This window comes from Leucopleurus acutus, assembly GCF_964270905.1.
Source record: "Leucopleurus acutus genome assembly, chromosome: 3".
Classification (NCBI taxonomy): domain Eukaryota; kingdom Metazoa; phylum Chordata; class Mammalia; order Artiodactyla; family Delphinidae; genus Leucopleurus; species Leucopleurus acutus.
This window is the reverse complement of record NC_139145.1, coordinates 106,056,522-106,075,361: the sequence shown is the minus strand read 5'-3', so window position 1 is coordinate 106,075,361 and position 18,840 is coordinate 106,056,522. Positions and strand designations below refer to the sequence as shown.

Sequence of the window (18,840 nt, the reverse complement as noted above, 5' to 3'; positions counted from 1 at the left end):
TGATGGGAAGTGTCTTTATTAACCTCCTTTAGTCAAGCACCTCATTTTTCAATGAGTATCATCCCCCTTCCTTTCACTGTTCTCACCTCAATTAATCCCACTCTAGCTAATTTCCCTTTCACACAAACCTCTCTGCTCTTTCTCAAATTCCATGATTCAAGATAAATACTCGCTAAAATTTATTTTCCTAATTACTTACTAGCAATAGAATTATTTTCTTTGGAAAAAAATGTGGTCCTGTGTGCTAATTATAGATCAAATGAACTTTCATGGGCTAATCTGAAAGGAGATGCCATTTATAGCATTATTTCTCTAAAAAGAAGATTATTTTATTTCCAAGCATTTCAGAATACAATCTACATGCAAGGTGAAGGTACAATCTAAAAATTGCTGTATTAGGAATTTATTTCAACTTCTTAATATATTTCTTTACAGACTACTATAATATTACTTATAATGCTACATTCTATAAATTAAGTACCTGATTTCCTTTTAAGACAAACAAAACCAGATCATGAAAAGCTAGATGATACCCTATTAAGTTTTTGATTAAAAAGACCTCTGCATGTTTTCATATTTTCTATAACAAATACATGCTTTAGGATCCATATAACCAGAAATACTATAGAACTTAGGCATACACCTGAAGACATTTACCAGGCATGTTACTTTGATTCTAAATGTCTTCTTAAATCAACTATACTCCAATGAAAATTTTTTAAAAATCAATACCTTTGTTATTACGTTTAGAGAGAACTATCTTTTTTAAGAGATTTGGAAATTAAAAATCCATATAGTTGGGGCTTCCCTGGTGACACAGTGGTTAAGAATCCACCTGCCAATGCAGGGGACACGGGTTCGAGCCCTGGCCCGGGAAGATCCCACATGCCATGGAGCAACTAAGACCATGCGCCACAACTACTGAGGCTGTGCTCTAGAGCCCACAAGCCACAACTACTGAGCCCACGAGCCTAGAGCCCATGCTCCTCAACAAGAGAAGCCCCCACAATGAGAAGCCTGCGCACCACAACGAAGAGTAGCCCCCGCTCGCTGCAACCAGAGAAAGCCCGCGCACAGCAACGAAGACCCAACACAGCCAAAAATAAATTAAATTTTTAAAAAATCCATATAGTTGAAAAAAATAAAAATGAATGTCTTCTTATATTCACCATAACTCAGGTTACACAGTCAAGTATTTGAACAAATTACTTCTTTTTTAATTAATTTTTTTATTGGAGTATAGTTGATTTACAATGTGTCTTTCAGGTGTACAGCAAAGTGAGTTATACATATACATATATCCACTCTTTTTTAGATTCTATTCCCATATTGGTCATTACAGAGTACTGAATAGAGTTCCCTGTGCTATGCAGTATGTTCTTATTAACAAATTACTGCTCTAATGTAAAAATTAAAACTAATAAACATGGAAATGCCACTGGTTTACATTATTTCCTCCACCAAATACTCAGCACCCTGACCCAAGGTTATCTTGCTCAATTTAACTCTGCAGTACTCTGGTTATAGAGTACTGCAATACGCAGATATCTGAAACTCTACTGAAGTAAAAGAGCTAATCCACATAATAATAGATGTCAGTTTTTCTATGATATTGAACATCAGGGGAAAAGGGAAGCTAAATTATTTTACAACAAGGGAAATAAATCCTCAATTCTTATATATCTGTAAAACCAACAGTCTTTGCAAATTATAGTAAGAATTTAAAGAGTAATATTTACACTCCAGTTCTTACTTTATAATGAAGAATTTTGTGGTATTTCCATGTCTTATTCCTTCGAAATTCTTTCTAAAATCACCTAACATTATTGTTCAAGTTTTCCCTAAACATAGTTGTCAATCCTCTTCCTATTTTGGCTAACAACTACTAAATCATTTATAAGCAATAAGACTATACTACATCACTGCAGAAGTTGGCATGATTTTGTTATATTAAGCTTAAGTAGGGCTGTCAAATTGATAGGATGTCAATTTCAATGATTGATGGGGGTTTAACAAAGCACATTTAGTTTCCATGTCATTTTAAGATGTGATGTGAATTTTTTAAACTTTTCTATAACTTTATCATTGCATATATCCTACCACTATTTTCTCCTCCTTCTCTGTAAGAATATCATTTATTTCAGACTTTTTGCATTTATGCTCTCACATCAAAGACACTGGTAGTCTACAGTTGCTTAAAGTAAAAAGACTTTACAGGGAAAAAAAACTGAGAAGACTATGTATCCAGGTCAGAACTCTGACAATAATCAACAGGCTCCAGCTAGGGGAGATAAAGGCAGGACCTGCCCCACCATCAGCATACACCCATCCCATTAACCTGGGTGAAGATATATTGTTTGTAATGAAAGATGCCTCTGAGAGGAGTCAGCTGTGTGTGCAGGTAGGAAAAAAAAAAAAAAGGTTACAAAGCATAACTCTAAACCATCTTGCATAAACTAAGCTCTTGGAAGAGTTTTCTAATTAACCAAAGTAATAAACACATTGTAGTTTAAATTTACATTACGAATAATTTTTTTAGTAGTTCAATTAATAAAGAAAAACTACAAAGTTAAGACTTCCCTGGTTAATCTTCTGAACTTCTCCTTATAGGAGAGAACAGCATTATAAGAATCTATAATACAATTATTTTTAAAATTATGTAATTTTAAAAGCATAACCTAATTATATTTATGATTAATAAGTGATATTAATCACTTCAGTAAGAGTTAAGCCAGGTTAAGTGTAAACAATACAAAAGCAAATAACAGAAAAAAATCTGATTTTTAAATAAAGAGGACTACTGGAGCTTTTCCCCATGCAAATAGCAGCTTTTCTTATAATGAAGTAGAGTACCAAGTTTTCTAAGACAGCAAGTTAAAAACAATTTTACAAGTCTTAAAAGAAACTTCATCTAACTTTCAACACTCACGATGCAGTTTTATGAAACACGAAACACTGTTTTAAGAGTGGTGATAAGATTCTAGAATACAGATGCTCAAACTTTTCTCTCCAGAATATTCTGAATCCCATGCTCCTTACTCATCTATCTCTTCTCTGAAACTTAAAAATAAAAGAAACAAAGCTAGTAGTTCATTTTACTACTATCAAACACTACAGGTCCATCTCTTTCTTGGCATTCTAACGAAGAGCTTACATATTAGGAGATAACAAGGAAAAAGGAAAAAGATTTAAAAACAAAACATAAAAACTCCAAAACCACAAATGAAATGCTTTTGAGATTTAGCTATGATCTCTCTCATTGCCTGAGGGCCCCAAGCCCAGGTTGGAAAAACAGTGCTTCTTTTTACTGAAAATGGATACTAGCGTCTATAAAGATACAATTTCCAACTCCTTCACTTACACTAAAAAGCAAAATAACACCTTTAGCCAAAAGTGGTATCAAATGACCAAAATGAAATTTTTCAAAGATTATACCTACTGCCAAATTTTGTTACCACAGATTTATTATATAAATTACAAAATATGTCAACATTAAAGGAAAAAAAAAAAACAAAATTAGATGCAACCAAACCCAGGTTATAATGCCTACATCTTGAATTCATACTGAAGAGTAGATAAATCTTAAAACCAACTACTTATTGAGCTCTATGTTGGAACAAAACCTTCCCATAACCCACAGTGTAAACACACAAACAATATTCTGATATGTAATACTATGATCTAACTACGCCCATATGTTCAAGCTTTCATTCAATAGTCCCCAAACCTCCACTTAAATCAGAACAGCGTATTTACCGTTGCCTAAATGTAACAGTTATACTGTCTTGGATCATAACTTATTACCTGAACTACCCTCTTCCCTTCCCTCTAGCTAATCAAAGGCTCAGCTCAAGCTCCACATCCTTCACGAAGCTTACCATTTACCTCTTCTGCCCAGACCATTCCCTTCCTCTTTTGAACTCGCAGCACTTACTACTATAACTCACTTGCCAAGTATACAAGCTACCTTGAACTGTAGTGTGACACAGATATAAGAAAGCAGAAAGGGTGATGAAATGATCAATCCAGGAGGCACAATATCCGACTAACAAAAGTGAGAGGGAGAAACAGAACAGGGGATGGGATGATTACAGAAGGGAAAAAACTATCAGAGACATAGTACAAGATAATTTCCAAACTTGAAGTTTCCAAATTCAAAGAGCCTACCAAAAGCCCAGCACAAATAATGAAAAAAGATTCTCAAAAAGGCACATGATCATAAACCTTCAAAAACCAGACAAATAAAGAGAAGACTGTAAAAACCTCCTGAAAAGAAAAATAAAGCAAAACAAGTCATATGCAAAAGATTAAACATCATGACACTGTACTTCTTAACAGCAACTTTTGACACTGAGGACAATGGAGCAATGTCTGCAAAATTACGAAGAAAAATACTGACAACCCAGAATTCACTATTCAACCAAAATATCAATTAAATAAATGAGAGCAAAGAATTAAGACACTTCCAAAACTGCAAAGTCTAAAACTGGTTACCTCACATGCGCAAAAAGCTCCACCAAAACATTCGAACAAACCAAGAAAGAGAAAAACACTGATTCCTAGAAATGGCAAATTAAACTTGGGAGAAAGGCAAAGGGAATTCCTAGGATGACAACAAAAATAAGTCCCAGGATGACAGTTGTGTAGCAAGCCAAAAGTTCAACCAGTTCAGATAAAAGCCAGAGAACAGAGGTCTTTGGGAAGGGTTTCTCTATGGGGGTGGGGGGTGGGACGGAAGAGGAACTAATACAAATTATAAGTGACGTTGTGAAATAACTATATTGAAAAGCTAGTGGAATTAATAATAAACACACAGAAAAGTAAGTAAATTTTAAAAAATTAATTAATGAAAAAAACTGCAAAAGAAGACATAATACCTTATAATGCTCACATATGAACAATATTTATATAGGTATAATAATCAGAGGGCTTCCCTGGTGGCGCAGTGGTTAAGAATCCGCCTGCCAATGCAGGGGACACGGGTTCGAGCCCTGGCCCGGGAAGATCCCACATGGCGCGGAGCAACTAAGCCCGTGCGCCACAACTACTGAGCCTGTGCTCTAGAGCCTGCGCTCTAGAGCCTGTGCGCCACAATTACTGAAGCCCGAGCACCTAGAGCCCATGCTCCGCAATAAGAGAAGCCACTGCAATGAGAAGCCCGTGCACCGCAACAGAGTAGCCCCCACTTGCCGCAACTAGAGAAAGAAGCAGCAACGAAGACCCAATGCAGCCAATATAAATAAATAAAATAAATATTTAAAAATCACTGAACTGATTTCAGCAAAAATTGTAAAGTAACTATATTAAGAACATAAAAAAGAGAAAACACAGGATGACAGTTTAAAGTTTAAGAAAAATCCTCAACTATTACAAGTGATGAATTAAGTGTCAGTAGTATAAGCATTATATGTAGAAATATGAAAAAAATTTTAAAGCCTGAATAAACAGCTAAAACAGGACCAGAAGAAGTGGCAAGAAGGTAAGGGACTTTTGGTTTTTAATACAACACTTTTAGAACTTTTTGTCTCTATAAACAATGTATATATAGTATTTAATAAAAGTTAACATTTTGGAAGATTCAATCTAGATTTTAATAAAATCTTGATCTACAATGTACCCCCACTCTGGAAGAAAGTACATTATGTCCTAGAGTTTAACAGAACCTAAACTACACACAAATTCACAGTGTAAAACACATATGCACTGAGATTATTTCCATGTCCTATGAATTAAAATAGTAAAATGTTAATGATGATTAACATTAACCAACTGTTAGAAAAGTTTCCCATGCTTGTTAAACACTATGATCATAAAAACCTTAAGATTTCAATACAGTCTAAGTCTTTCACTGGCAAAGATGTGACATACACCCAGGACAGAACACAACAAGTATTTGATCTATTTTATAGAGAAGTAAATAGGCAGCTTTTCTAACAGCTATACATTCCCTACAAAATAAGAAAAAAATCTGAGTATTTTCCAGCAACAACCCTTAACAGTTCATTCCTGGTCAAGAAGAAACTGGCCAAGAGTTACACAAAGATTTGCTGAACCAACTGAAGTCTATTCTCGGATTTTATTTTGTAGATGCTTCATTATATTTCAATTCAAAACTCAACTGCTTATCCTACCAAATTTTTAGAGCAATGTGTATTTTATTCAATTAATACATAACAGACCCAAACAGTAGTACATGGTAGTAGACTAAACAAAAATCTCCTAAAAAGCAGACTTTTGTTAGCATGAGACATATCAGAATATAAATCTGGCTTTTTTTTTTTTAAAGAGACAGGAGAAATAACTACATTATGGTACCACATTTAGTTCCTCACTAACAACTGTGGTAACTTTCTTTTGAGATCACTTATAGAGACTTTCTGTACTAGCTAAGAGATTAACAAAGGTTCTGGTTGAGATACTTATCAAATTTCTCGAGTACTTATATAACAGATTGTTTCTAAATAAGGAAGAAACATCCTTTTATTCTCTAATCCCATGAGTATGCTTATTAACAATAAGTTATTCATATAGAAAAATAAATAATAAACTACACATGAAATACTATAGAAATGGCTTTCAAAATAAAATTTCTCTAAGAGCTATTTCCTTTGATCTGATCTTTCTTCACTAATTGTCCACAATTTACAAGCAAATTAGATATAGTTATTTTTAACCCTTTTGTACACAAATACAACTCAATAATGTAAATAACATTATAATACCAAAATTAGGCTTCTATCAGTACATGTATAACAAAAAACACGTACTAGGTAAAAATATAACATTTATTTACTTATGACAATGGAAATAATGGCCAAGTACCTTCACTTGAGTAAATGCTTCTCCTTACTTTTATCTTGCTATTATTACTTTCATAGATCATCCTGTACATTAGACTTTCATAAAGAATATATTAGTAAATATTCAAAACTATAAATGCAAAACCATTGATGCAAATAGTCATTTTCTTTTCCGTTAATAATTTTCCCCCTTGTTAATTAACCCCTCAGTCCTAGCTAAACGGGCCACCTACTTTGGTGCTAGCTTATTTTGCTTTATATTATAAAATCTCAACCCCTGAAATAAAGAGAATGTTAGGGAGGAAATATATTTTTTTCTGCCATGTGGCTGACATTTTTAATGTTCTAATTTAATGTCAATGTATTTCACAACTGGAATTAGCCCAAAATTTATAGATACAAAAATTACAACAGAAAAGAAAAATCAAGGACAGGTAGGAAGATTTACACGGTAGGAAGTATTTTAAATATATTTATCTTTGAGCTGGAGATAAGAGCTTTGAAATAGTGAACAGGCTTAATTTTTAGTTCTAAAAATGGCAAGTTTCCCTCAACTAGGATAACAACTTTAATAACATATACGTGTCAAAGTACTACGATGTTTTAACATAATTTATACTTACATTGCTTTAAAGACCCAATTTTCATATTAAGAAAATGTCTTCTACACTGTAACATCTTGAAATTATTCAAAGATATTTTATAAATACTCTTTTGAGAAGGAAAGAAATACAAAGAAATCGTATTCTGATAAGAAATGTTCCCAATTATTTTCCCAATATACATATCTAGTGTATAGTAACCTAAGGAATAAACAGAGGTTTCACAGACGTTTTTCAAAATTTTTTCACAAAATGTATAATTACCTTTTTAAAATAGATCACGTTTCCACTCAACTAAGCAATTTCCATGTAAACTGCAAGTTTTCTAATATGTGAAAAATTATATTGTTTTTGTGACCACTAACAAAAAAAAAAAACCCTAACTTTTTTCCTATTCAAATGATTAAACCTAACACATCTAGTTTTCCATAAGAAAAGGCAAATGAAATACTCAAAACATTAAACTTTGCATTCTTAAACTTTGCTGAAGAGAAACCTAGAAACTATACCAAGAATCTGCTACAGAATGGACATTAAAAACTAACAATAAAGTAATTCTTATGAGTTACCAACTAAAATCCTTGTCAAAATAATCTGATCCTGTCTTCAAATGTTAAAAAAACAAAACAAAATTTGGGTAATTTTTAACTAAAACATTTTTTCATGTTTTCTTGGAGGTGAAGGTTCGATTACTTTATTTTAGTTAAAATTCTCCCAGATATAAGCCAAAAACTACTATGCAACTTTAAAATCCATCCCACAAAACAGCTTACAGCCAGCCTCAACCTAACCAGATTATGGAAAGAAATGATGGCCAAAGATTTTTGAAAGCATAAAAACAAAGGCTTTATTAAAAAATAAAAGCAAACAAACAAAAAACTATTAATTAATCTTCTGATTAAAATAGAGCAAAACGATCAAACTTACACTTACATTTTTAGATTCAGAAGGAAAATTATCATTTCCTAGCTAAAAAAAAAAGTCATACTTAACTATATATTAATAAACAGAAAAAGTCCTATCTCCCATGTAAGTTCTCTATGTAACGCTAGGTTTCTGACCTGAAAGGTGAATAATCTGACAGCACTAATGTCACAGAAGATCTCCAAAAGTTTGTTAAAGAATCAAGTTTTGACACAACACGCTATGTACAAATTTCCAAGACAAAAAAAGTACCTTGGCTCAAATTCAATAGCTTTGACTCTGTTCCCTTCTCACTAGGAAACATGATATCTTATGCAGTTCACTTCAGGGTTTAGTGTTTCATTTTTCTTATTAATCTAAAGCAGAACATTTTTGTAAAGAATACAGTAATTTAGAATCGTTTAAGGAATTCAGAAGAGGTGACTAAGTTGTACTACTTTGCTGTTATTTCTTAGAGCAAACAAATACAGCATTTAATTTGTAGACCTTTAATTTACAAATCTACATATAGAACTGAATATTTAACACAGAAAACCTAAGAATTTATTTCAATTTAAACCATTCAAAACTTTTTGCTTTGTATAAAATTTGCATGTCTGGCAACCAAGACAAATTAAAATTTTAAAACATAGCCTTAAAAACATACATAATAGGGTTTTGTACCTTAAACCATCCACATTGTAAAATACAAGCACTGTGGAAATGTGACTAATGATCCAGTCCTTTAACCAAATATAATAGGACTACTGAGAAGCTTTATCATTCTTTGTAGAATAGCTTTCTTCTCACTCAAATTCACGTAATTGACTCAATATTACTCTACGATACAGCTTATTCATAAGAAAAGGTTCTTTTTTTAAAAGAAATCCATCAATTGTAGAATATTTTAATTTTTAAAAGTTTTACTTCCACCAAAGGACCTCTGGACTTTTTGCAAGCACCGTTTTTACCTTTTTACTTTTCTTTATTCATAAATGAAAATTACATGCTTCATATTAGGAAATCAGTAGACATTTCTCCAGTGACTCTAAGATGTTATGGGCCATCATACAGGAAAGACAATTACTACAACCCCTCCATCCTCATTATAAGGCTTTCTTTACCCCTTACCTGCTACATACCATGTAACTTGGCATAAGTGGAACCGGAACACACAGACTTGGACAAATAGGTGGTTAGAATTACAAATGGGCAAGGGAGTACGCTGAGAATTTTTATGGGTTTAGGAGTAAGACTGGAAGCAGGAGTCATAGCTTAGATGCATGTACAACTCAGCTGAAGCAGAAAGCAGAGCTGATGACAAGGGATGATGGGTCAGTTTTAGGTTCCAGGGTTCAAGATTTTAGTGTCACATGTTTTAAAAAATCATTCTTGTGCTTTTAAAACTTTCAAGATTATGTAAAAATTGTAACTGTTGTCCAACACAAGAATGTCAAATAAAACTGATGGGGAAAATGACCACAAAAATAAAACCATTTTCTTCCTCACTTTGAAGTGAACCAATTATTTACGTTATATGTGTCTAATTTGGGGACCATTTTAACAAAGGACATTTCATCAGTAACAACTGCAGAGAATTTCTGAGTCAACTGATGTATGTGTGACTCTGGAATTAAGTGGAGCCATTGTCCTATGTAATCAATGGAGACATGTGTTTGACTAATAAGTAGGCACATACAATAAGAAAATAAAGAGAAGCCAGACAGAGGTCACTGCACCTAGACTGTTCAAAGGGTGTGAAAGGCATACCAGATATGTTATAACTAAGATAAAAGATAGGCTATTAACAGACTCTTCCTTGGTGTTCATCTGGATATCTGGCATTTAATTCTGGTTTCCTGCACGCCACTGAAGGCAGCAGGTCATTTTCTCACATGCTACAAGTTCGAAAGAAAATCATACACACAATTCTACTTTCCTTCTTCTTCTCTACCCCCTTTGTGGAGGGTCAAAGTTGGCAGAAAATAGCTTGGATTATAAAGCCCTTCACCAGTTTCTGTCTTCTCTGGGATGGAGAGACAGCCAGCTACTAGATTCCCACAGGGATGCTATTGTTTGGTGCCTTTCACGAGTGTGCTACTTAAAACTAAGCAGAGCCAGTTCAGTGCTGAAGACTGTTTGGGACCTCTGCTCTCATATTATTAGGCATTACTGAGTGAAATGAAAGATAAAAATTTATTCACATAAACAATAATTTGAGTAGTTATTAAGAAGTACGTTTTTCTAATTTCTCTGGTAAGTAGGTATTAAGGGCTGTATCACATTAAATAAAACTGGGTATCAAGATACACGTTTCTACACAAATATATCATAGCTACAAACCATGAAGAGAATGAAGCAAAAATGAGAATATTCCATAATAAACAATATTTCAGAGAACATAAACACTCAAAGTACGAAAAAAGTAGCAAGACATACATTCAGCTAGTGCTAATTATCAAGTTAAAATATTTTTAGTGTGTTTCATATGATGATGTCTAGGGATGGTCTTTATTCTGACTGATATTTTCATATATTTAATACTATAGAACTAAATAGTAATATTTTAAATACTTGAATTTAATCTGCTCTTGAATAAGTACAACACTGAATATCTGGGGATATTTCTCAACTGACATGCATGATCAGTATTTCTACCCAGTACAATATAAACCTTGTGAAGACATCAACTCTTAAGGCTTTGTTCTGGCTCTTCTACTCTAAATTATACCTAAATCAATCCAAAAAAGTCAGCAGAGAGATAGCACAGTGGTGTCAAATGTCAAATCATATCATGTATTTTAAATGGTATCCACTAACAGCTTTTTTTTTTTTTTTTGTGGTACGCGGGCCTCTCACTGTTGTGGCCTCTCCTGTTGCGGAGCACAGGCTCCGGAAGCGCAGGCTCAGCGGCCATGGCTCACGGGCCCAGCCGCTCCGCGGCATGTGGGATCTTCCCAGACCGGGGCACGAACCCGTGTTCCCTGCATCGGCAGGCGGACTCTCAACCACTGCGCCACCAGGGAAGCCCCACTAACAGCCTTAAAAGACTGTTCAGCAGTCTCTGGTTGAAAATAAAAGATATAAGATATGTATTAATTCTGCTTACTCCCAAAATCTGACTAAATAAACTACACAGGAAGGAAAGTAAAACTCCTCAAAACAAAGAATAGGAAAAGAGATGACAGTAGAAAAAAATTTTCAACAAATTTTGGAAGACATGAAATAGATGGACAAGCAGTAATTGATTTAGGTGTCAGTTTTCTCTACTATGCTGGATCTACAAGGTGAGGAACCCAGTGAGAAGAAAGCCAATTAATTCATAACACATGATACAAACAAAAGTCAGGAATTGCAAAAGTCAGACAGCAGGTACCTCTGAAGGTAGGGTTGCAAAATGTATGAAAACAAGATGATTGGCTGAATGTCTGTATTAGTGTGATTAGACTTCCCAGATCTTCTGTCTTGCCTAATTATAGAGATTTGATGATGGCTTTTCCCCAATTCTGGCAAAACCCAGAAGAATTAATTTTTAAAGATATTAAATCAGAGAAGATTGGGCTTGGGGGTATTATGTAAAACTTAGGGTGACAATGAAGAGCTGAAAACAAATGGTAGGGGGAGGACTCAGACATGCAGTTAAATTAACGCCTGCACAATGAATGTTGAGTCTCAGAGCCTTCTTCCCCAATCAGCTCTCTTAACACTGTTAGATCCCACAGATGGGAGAATGGACAATTCTTCTCTGGAGAAAACGATAGGCCCAACAACCAGCAGACGCTGATATTTAGAGGTTCCCGAAGAATACTTCCAGGTCTCTATTCAATCATCCACTAAAAAGTCTACCAATCAACAAGCTCCAGCCACATGCACAAAACTTCCAGTTTTTAACCCCTCCTTCTTGAATATAAACAGATACTCAAAGACCACAAGACATTCAAGAACAATCTTTAATACAGTAGAGATTGAAACAAAAAAGGGGGAGGAGGGAGACTCAGAAAATAAACAATGCAAGGTGCAAATTTAAACTTAAAAGCCATTAATATTCTTAAAAATAAAAAGATATTACACATCCATGATACAAGAGTGCTATGAAAATGGAACTTTTAAAAGAAAAAGTCTTTTAAAAAATGACATAAAAATTCAACAGAAGGCTTAAAAGAGAAAACTGAGAAAAATCAAGAAAATAGTGCAAAATAAATGGAAAGGGGAGATAAAAATTAAAGAATCATTCAAAGATATCCAACATCTCACTAACCAGAGTTCCTAAAAACAAAGATAAAAAACAGAGAATCTTACCAAAGAGATACTATACTACTTCTGAATAGAAATAGCATATTGAGCATATCCACTTAATATTTGCCTCTCCCTAATTCCCACCAAAATGACAGTAAAGGAATTTGTTTTTAAGTACAGAAATACAGTGAATAGGAAGAGAAAAAGCAGTAAAAATCTGAAGCAAAAAGCAGGCAGATAAGTGGTAAATGACTAAAGAGAATTAGGAAGCTCAATCAGAAAGTCAAGAATGCAACCTGCAGAACTCTGAGAAAGGATAAAGAACTGGTCAGATACCAAGTAATTATCTACATTGGAGTGAAAGTACGAATATGTGTGTTGGAACAGGAGATAGTAAAACTAAGTACCTACTAAAGGGATAGTAAAACTAAGTACTTACTAGAAGGAAGTACTTTTAAAAAGTAACCAGTTCAAATTGTCCCCTCCTAAAAGAAGACTGGAGATTTATGCTTTGGAGAGGTTAAAAAAGATGATCTCTGGCCTATCAAGATTATCCAACAACTTGCCTCACCATATGCTCAGAGCTTCCATTCATCCTTTTAGTGCCTCACACTTAAATATAAACAGGCAAATATCGATCACCGGATCTCTCTAAGTCTTTAATATGAAAGACAGTGACCAAACCAAAGAAACTAAATCAACTCAGAGCAAAAAGATACTTGGTGGAAGGAAAACTTTTACAAAATCTATCAATATCTCAAATATACATGAGAAGATAATGTAATCTTAAAACAAGTATGGGACTTCCCTGATGGTGCAGTGGTTAAGAATCCACCTGCCAATGCAGGGGACACAGGTTAAAGCCCTGGTCCAGGAACATCCCACATGCCGCGGAGCAACAAAGCCCATGTGCCACAACTACTAAGCCTGCACTCTAGAGCCCGTGAGCCAGAACTACTGAGCCCACATGCCACAACTACTGAAGCCCGCACGCCTAGAGCCTGTGCTCCGCAACAAGAGAAGCCACTGCAATGAGAAGTCTGTGCACCACAACAAAGAGTAGCCCCTACTCGCCGCAACTAGAGAAAGCCCGCACGCAGCAGTGAAGACCCAACACAACCAAAAATAAATAAATAAATAATTTTTTTTTTTTAAAAGTATGATCCCGTGAGGGGTGGGGGATAGAAACGGAAGAAAAAGAAGACTTGAAAATTAAAAATTATAGCAGAAATTAAAAACAAAAATTCAATTAAAGGGTTGGAAAGGTTGGAAAAAACTCCTAGAAAATTAAAATATAAAAATATAAACATTTTTTGAGAGACAGAAGATAAGCACCTTAGAGAACAAGTCTAGGAAATCTAATATCTGAACAATAAGCATTCAGAAACAGAGAAAATGAAGAAAAGGAAATCACAAATAAAATAATTCTAGAAAAATTTCTAAAAGTCAAGAATATGAGTTTCCAGATTGGTGAAGTCCCAGCACAATGGATGAAAACAGATCCTCAACAGAAGGCATATCTTCATAAAATTTCAACATACCAGGCAGCCAAAGAAAAAACAGTAAAGATTCCATAGAGGGGGAAAATATTGGACATATGAAAAATCAGAAAGGCAACTGGAATCCTTGAAGAGCAAGAATGGAACTTCAAAGACAGAAAAATAATGCCTTCAAAACTATAAAGAGAATGATGTAAACCTGGAATTGCATTCTCAATCAAAGGATCGATTAATTTTCAGGCAGGGTAAAAATATTTTCAGGTGCGCGAAGTCACAAAAAATGCATTTCCCACACAACCTTTCTGAAGATAATACTGAAGGATACGCTCCACCAAAGTGAGAAAGTAAACCAAGTAAGAGGCAGACATGGAATAGAAGAAAAGGAGTCCCAGTCTGAGACATGTAAAGAGAATCCCTAAGAAGATAATAACTGGTGCTTCCAGGGGAATAGCTGTGCATCAGTTGGGAAATTTAACCAATCCAGAACAGGGCCTATCTGAGGGCTCCCGAAGAACTCTCTCCAGGAAGATGAAACTGACATACCACCTGATGCTTCTGAACATACTGAGCTTGCAGTTGAATTAATAATATGTACAAAGAAAACAATGCAAATGAAAAGGCAAGTATTTATCTGTGAATAGCATTTACATGATCATAACATAAATAATGAATATTTCCTTAAAATATGACATTACTATAGTCAGAAGATAAGGTGAATGGGAAATGATCAATGGTAGGTGACAACCCAGGCAGATGATCTAAGTCCTCATTTCCAGAGTGAAATGACAATATTTAAAGCCTAAAATTAAAATCAGGCAGTGGCCTTGTATGCATATGGAAATATGGATATAAACATCAAACAGAAAGGAGCTAGAAAAAGTTGCCTCCAGACAGGTGGAAATTTAAGAGAGAATGTTTAATTTCAATAAAAAATTTTTTAAAATATAACAAAAATATTGCCTAGTATTAAAGGAAATGAGTTTCCAGTTGAAAAGCTAAACCTAGAACTTAACACAATTAATGATGAAGTTTCAGAATACTGTAAGGATTCCGGTGAAAGAGAAAAAGCTTCTGGAGGGTGAATGTGAGTGGGGGGAGGGGAGGCATATGCCAAGAGCAAGACGGCATCCAATTGCTCAAGAGCCTTCAAAACTCTGAGGAAAAACTATTTCTTTCTTAGAATTTGTACTGAGCCAAAATATAAACTGAATATGGGAAAAAAAATAAAGATAACTCAGGCATGCAAGATTTCCAAAAATAAAAAATATACCACACTTTCTAAAGACACTATAGGAGAATGCACTCTGCCAAAACAAGAGAGTAAACCAAAGAGGAGATGATGTTATCCAAAAAGGGGCACAGGGAATTCTTGGGAAGATAGTGAAGGAAATCCCAGGATAACAGATACACAGGAAGCTGAGAGAACTGAGGGCTCTAGGAGGATATTTCCATGGAAAAACAGAATAGAAATGATGCTATCTGGCAGCCACTATGGAAAACAGTATGGAGGTTCCTCAGAAAACTAGAACTACCATGTGAACCAGTAATTCCACTCCTGGATATACATCCAGAAAAAACAAAGACACTAATTCAAAAAGATAAGTACATCCCACTGTTCATAGCAGCACTATCTATAGTAGCCGAGATATGGAAGCAATCCAAATGCCTATCAACAGACAAATGGATAAAGAAGAGGTAGTATACATATATACATACATATACATATACACACACACAAAATGGAGCATTACTTGGTCAAAAAAAGAATGAAACTCTGACATTTGCAGCACTGTGGACGGACCTAAAGAATATTATGCTTAGTGAAATGAGTTAGACAGAGAAAGACAAATACTGTATGACATCACGTATATGTGGAATCTAAAAAATAATACAAAAAGGGAATTCCCTGGCGGTCCAGTGGTTAGGACTCCGAGTTTCCACTGCAGGGGGTGTGGGTTCGATCCCTGGTCGGGGAACTAAGATCCTGCATGTCGAGCAGCATGACCAAAAAAAAACAAAAACAAAAACCAATGAATGTATTATGTAAAACAGAAACAGACTCACACATATAGAAAACTAGTGGTTACCAAAGGGGAGAAGGAAGGGAGGAGGAGCAAATTACAGGTATGGGATTAAGAAATACAAACTACTATGTATAAAATAGATAAGCAATAAGCATATACTGTATAGCACAGGAATGGAGTATAACCTGTAAAAAATGCTGTACATCTGAAACTAATAGAATACTGTAGATCTACTATACCTCAATTTAAAAAAAAAGAAAGAAATGATATATCTGAACTACTGAGGTTTAGAATTCTGTAGGAGAGTTTAGCTTCGATACAAGAAGAATAGAAAATTGTTCAAGGAGGGTAATGATACTACAATGCTTAACTATCAATAATATTTTCATAGGTGTAACTAAAACCAACTACTGATTTAAGTAAAAAGCTGTCTCCTTAGTATTTGGAAAGAAAAGAAGGAAAGGAAAAGGAAGGGGGAGAAAGATGCAATAATACCTAAAATTAAAGAAATACCATTATCACGTAAGATTTAAACATATGGAAGGAAATCTCAAAAGAAATACCTAAAAGAGGTAAAAGTGGCTCCTCTGTGACATGAGTCAGACAGGAAAGGGAAGGCAGGGAACTGGTATCTTTCCTTGTATTTCACTTTTGAAACTATTTACCTCTATTTTGAAAATTTTTTTCAACTAAATAAAGAGAATTTCAACAAAGAAAAATTCTCTAATGATCTAAAATCCTTTTTAAATCACAGACGAGATCTAATGGTGTTAGCTGTAAAAGGAAAACAAATTCATAAATTAATATTAATGATGTTTTGAAGGATACATTGCAAAAGACAAAACAAGCAGGCACCAGACTAAGCTGATATTCATTTCCTGTGTGGGCTTCATAAAATTGTAGTAGACTTCAGTTACTAGATACACAACTGTAGCAGCCACTGTGAAATCCACCAGCCACTGATATTCTGGAAAGTAATGCAATGCTGAAAAATAAAGGTGTAAGAAAGAAAGCTTTACTTAACCTTTCATAAACAGCTTAGGAGGATTTATCTATAATTAACTTCAAACATGTTAGATTTTATTCTGTTTGATGATTTGCAATGTAAGGTTTGCAAATACGAGAATCTAAAAATGCAGGAAATAGATCAAGAATGTTGGCATCCAAAACTAAATTTTAATACCTCATAAATTAAATAATTAAAATAAACCTGAAATGGTTACCAAAAATTATTTAAATTGTTGTTAAAAATAAATGATTGAAAAATGAGTTGGTATTTTTTAACTACTCAGCTTCTACAGAAATTATAAATCACGATTTTTTTAAAAGAATCTGAGCTACAATATTTTAGCTTTAGAATACAACTTGATGTAGAACACTACAGGTTTATTTATATTCATTTCTGTGAAGCAAGAGAGTTGAACATTATGTCACATTTATTAACCATACTAACGGAGGATTAGTAATTTTGTGAGTTACTGCAGATTAAAATAATAAATTAAATAAATGTACTTTTTATTCTCTCTTCTACTCCTACAAGAAAAGCTGATGAAATGCCTGTCAATTTTCCATATAGCCATACTACTTCAACAAACTATTCACTGACATTAAAATTAGCATTGTCTGAAAGTAAGTATAATTCCATCCCCTTTTCTTCTCAGATATGCTGGTTTACTTCTGCCAGGGAGCAGTCTAAAATATCAACATCATTTTGTAGAAGGCCTCCTAAAAATGTGGAAATATATCACATACTAAAATAGCATTTCCTACATTCTCACTGGCACATAATAAAATGATCTACATTGTTTTGGAAAAATTTTAGTTGTAAAATGTAACACCTGAGGATATTTTGAAATCAGAATTTACAGAAAAATGTTTTAAAAATAAAATACCACTCAAAATAAGACTTATTTAAAATATCAAAACAAACTAACCAAACTTACATTTCTATGAGGTGAGAGCAAAAATTCCAAATCCTTTTATAATTGGGTAAATTATTTGTTTGCTTCAACTTAATTTAACAACACTTAATTTGCCTTCAAGTTATTTTAACTGCTTTAGCTTTTTTGCTGTATTACACCTAATAGCTTCTGAACATCACTCTGAAAGATTTACCCTACAGTGGTTGCAAATTCCTACTCTGTAGACCTCCCTCCTCCCCTCTAAAGTCACTCAGTGGAGCTTTTTAAATAACTTTCTGGAAGGATAGCAGAGAAATGGATGGAACAGACAGACAAATATCTGTTTAACTAAAAGTTTTCAGTTTTTATTAACAAAAGTTAAAGTAAATGTTCTAATTCTCCATGCCTGCCCGCACTCACACAGGCTTCCCTCAGGGAACTCATTCACAGCAAACAGCCAAGTGACATTCAAATGTTCTTACATTCTTTAAGAGGTTCTTGTAATAGAGAGCTAATACAAATTGAGAGACTATAAGATAGTTATTCGGATATCAATAATATATACATTCAACAAAAGAACAAATTATATATTCTTGGCTATACATTTAACTCAAGTATTATATTCTTCTTTCTGTATTCAATAATGTAATTATATACATGCTTCTCATAGAATATTGGAATACAAAAAAAACTGAGAGTTCATCAATCCCAGTGGTTTGCACTAACCTTCTGAGAGTCCCTAAAGTTCAGGCAGAAAACCTTCTACTTTTACCTAAACACAGACACAGAGCATGCAATCATGGATGATTACATAAATATAAATAAAAATCTCGCTGTTATTCTGATTAACTACAATGATCTTAATGTTATGTGAC

At 34.1% G+C, this 18,840-nt stretch overlaps 1 protein-coding gene across 6 annotated transcripts in view; it reads right to left on the bottom strand.

The window, feature by feature from the left end:
* TMEM161B (transmembrane protein 161B) overlaps positions 1 to 18,840 on the bottom strand; it is a 69,724-nt gene that overhangs the window by 14,630 nt on the left and 36,254 nt on the right. For all 6 annotated transcript variants that reach the window (XM_082836056.1, XM_082836053.1, XM_082836055.1 and 3 more), the window contains one exon: positions 16,893 to 17,049. In XM_082836056.1, coding sequence (XP_082692182.1) covers positions 16,893 to 16,957 — 65 coding nt within the window. In that variant the 5' untranslated portion in view covers positions 16,958 to 17,049. The remainder of the gene's footprint in view (positions 1 to 16,892; positions 17,050 to 18,840) is intronic.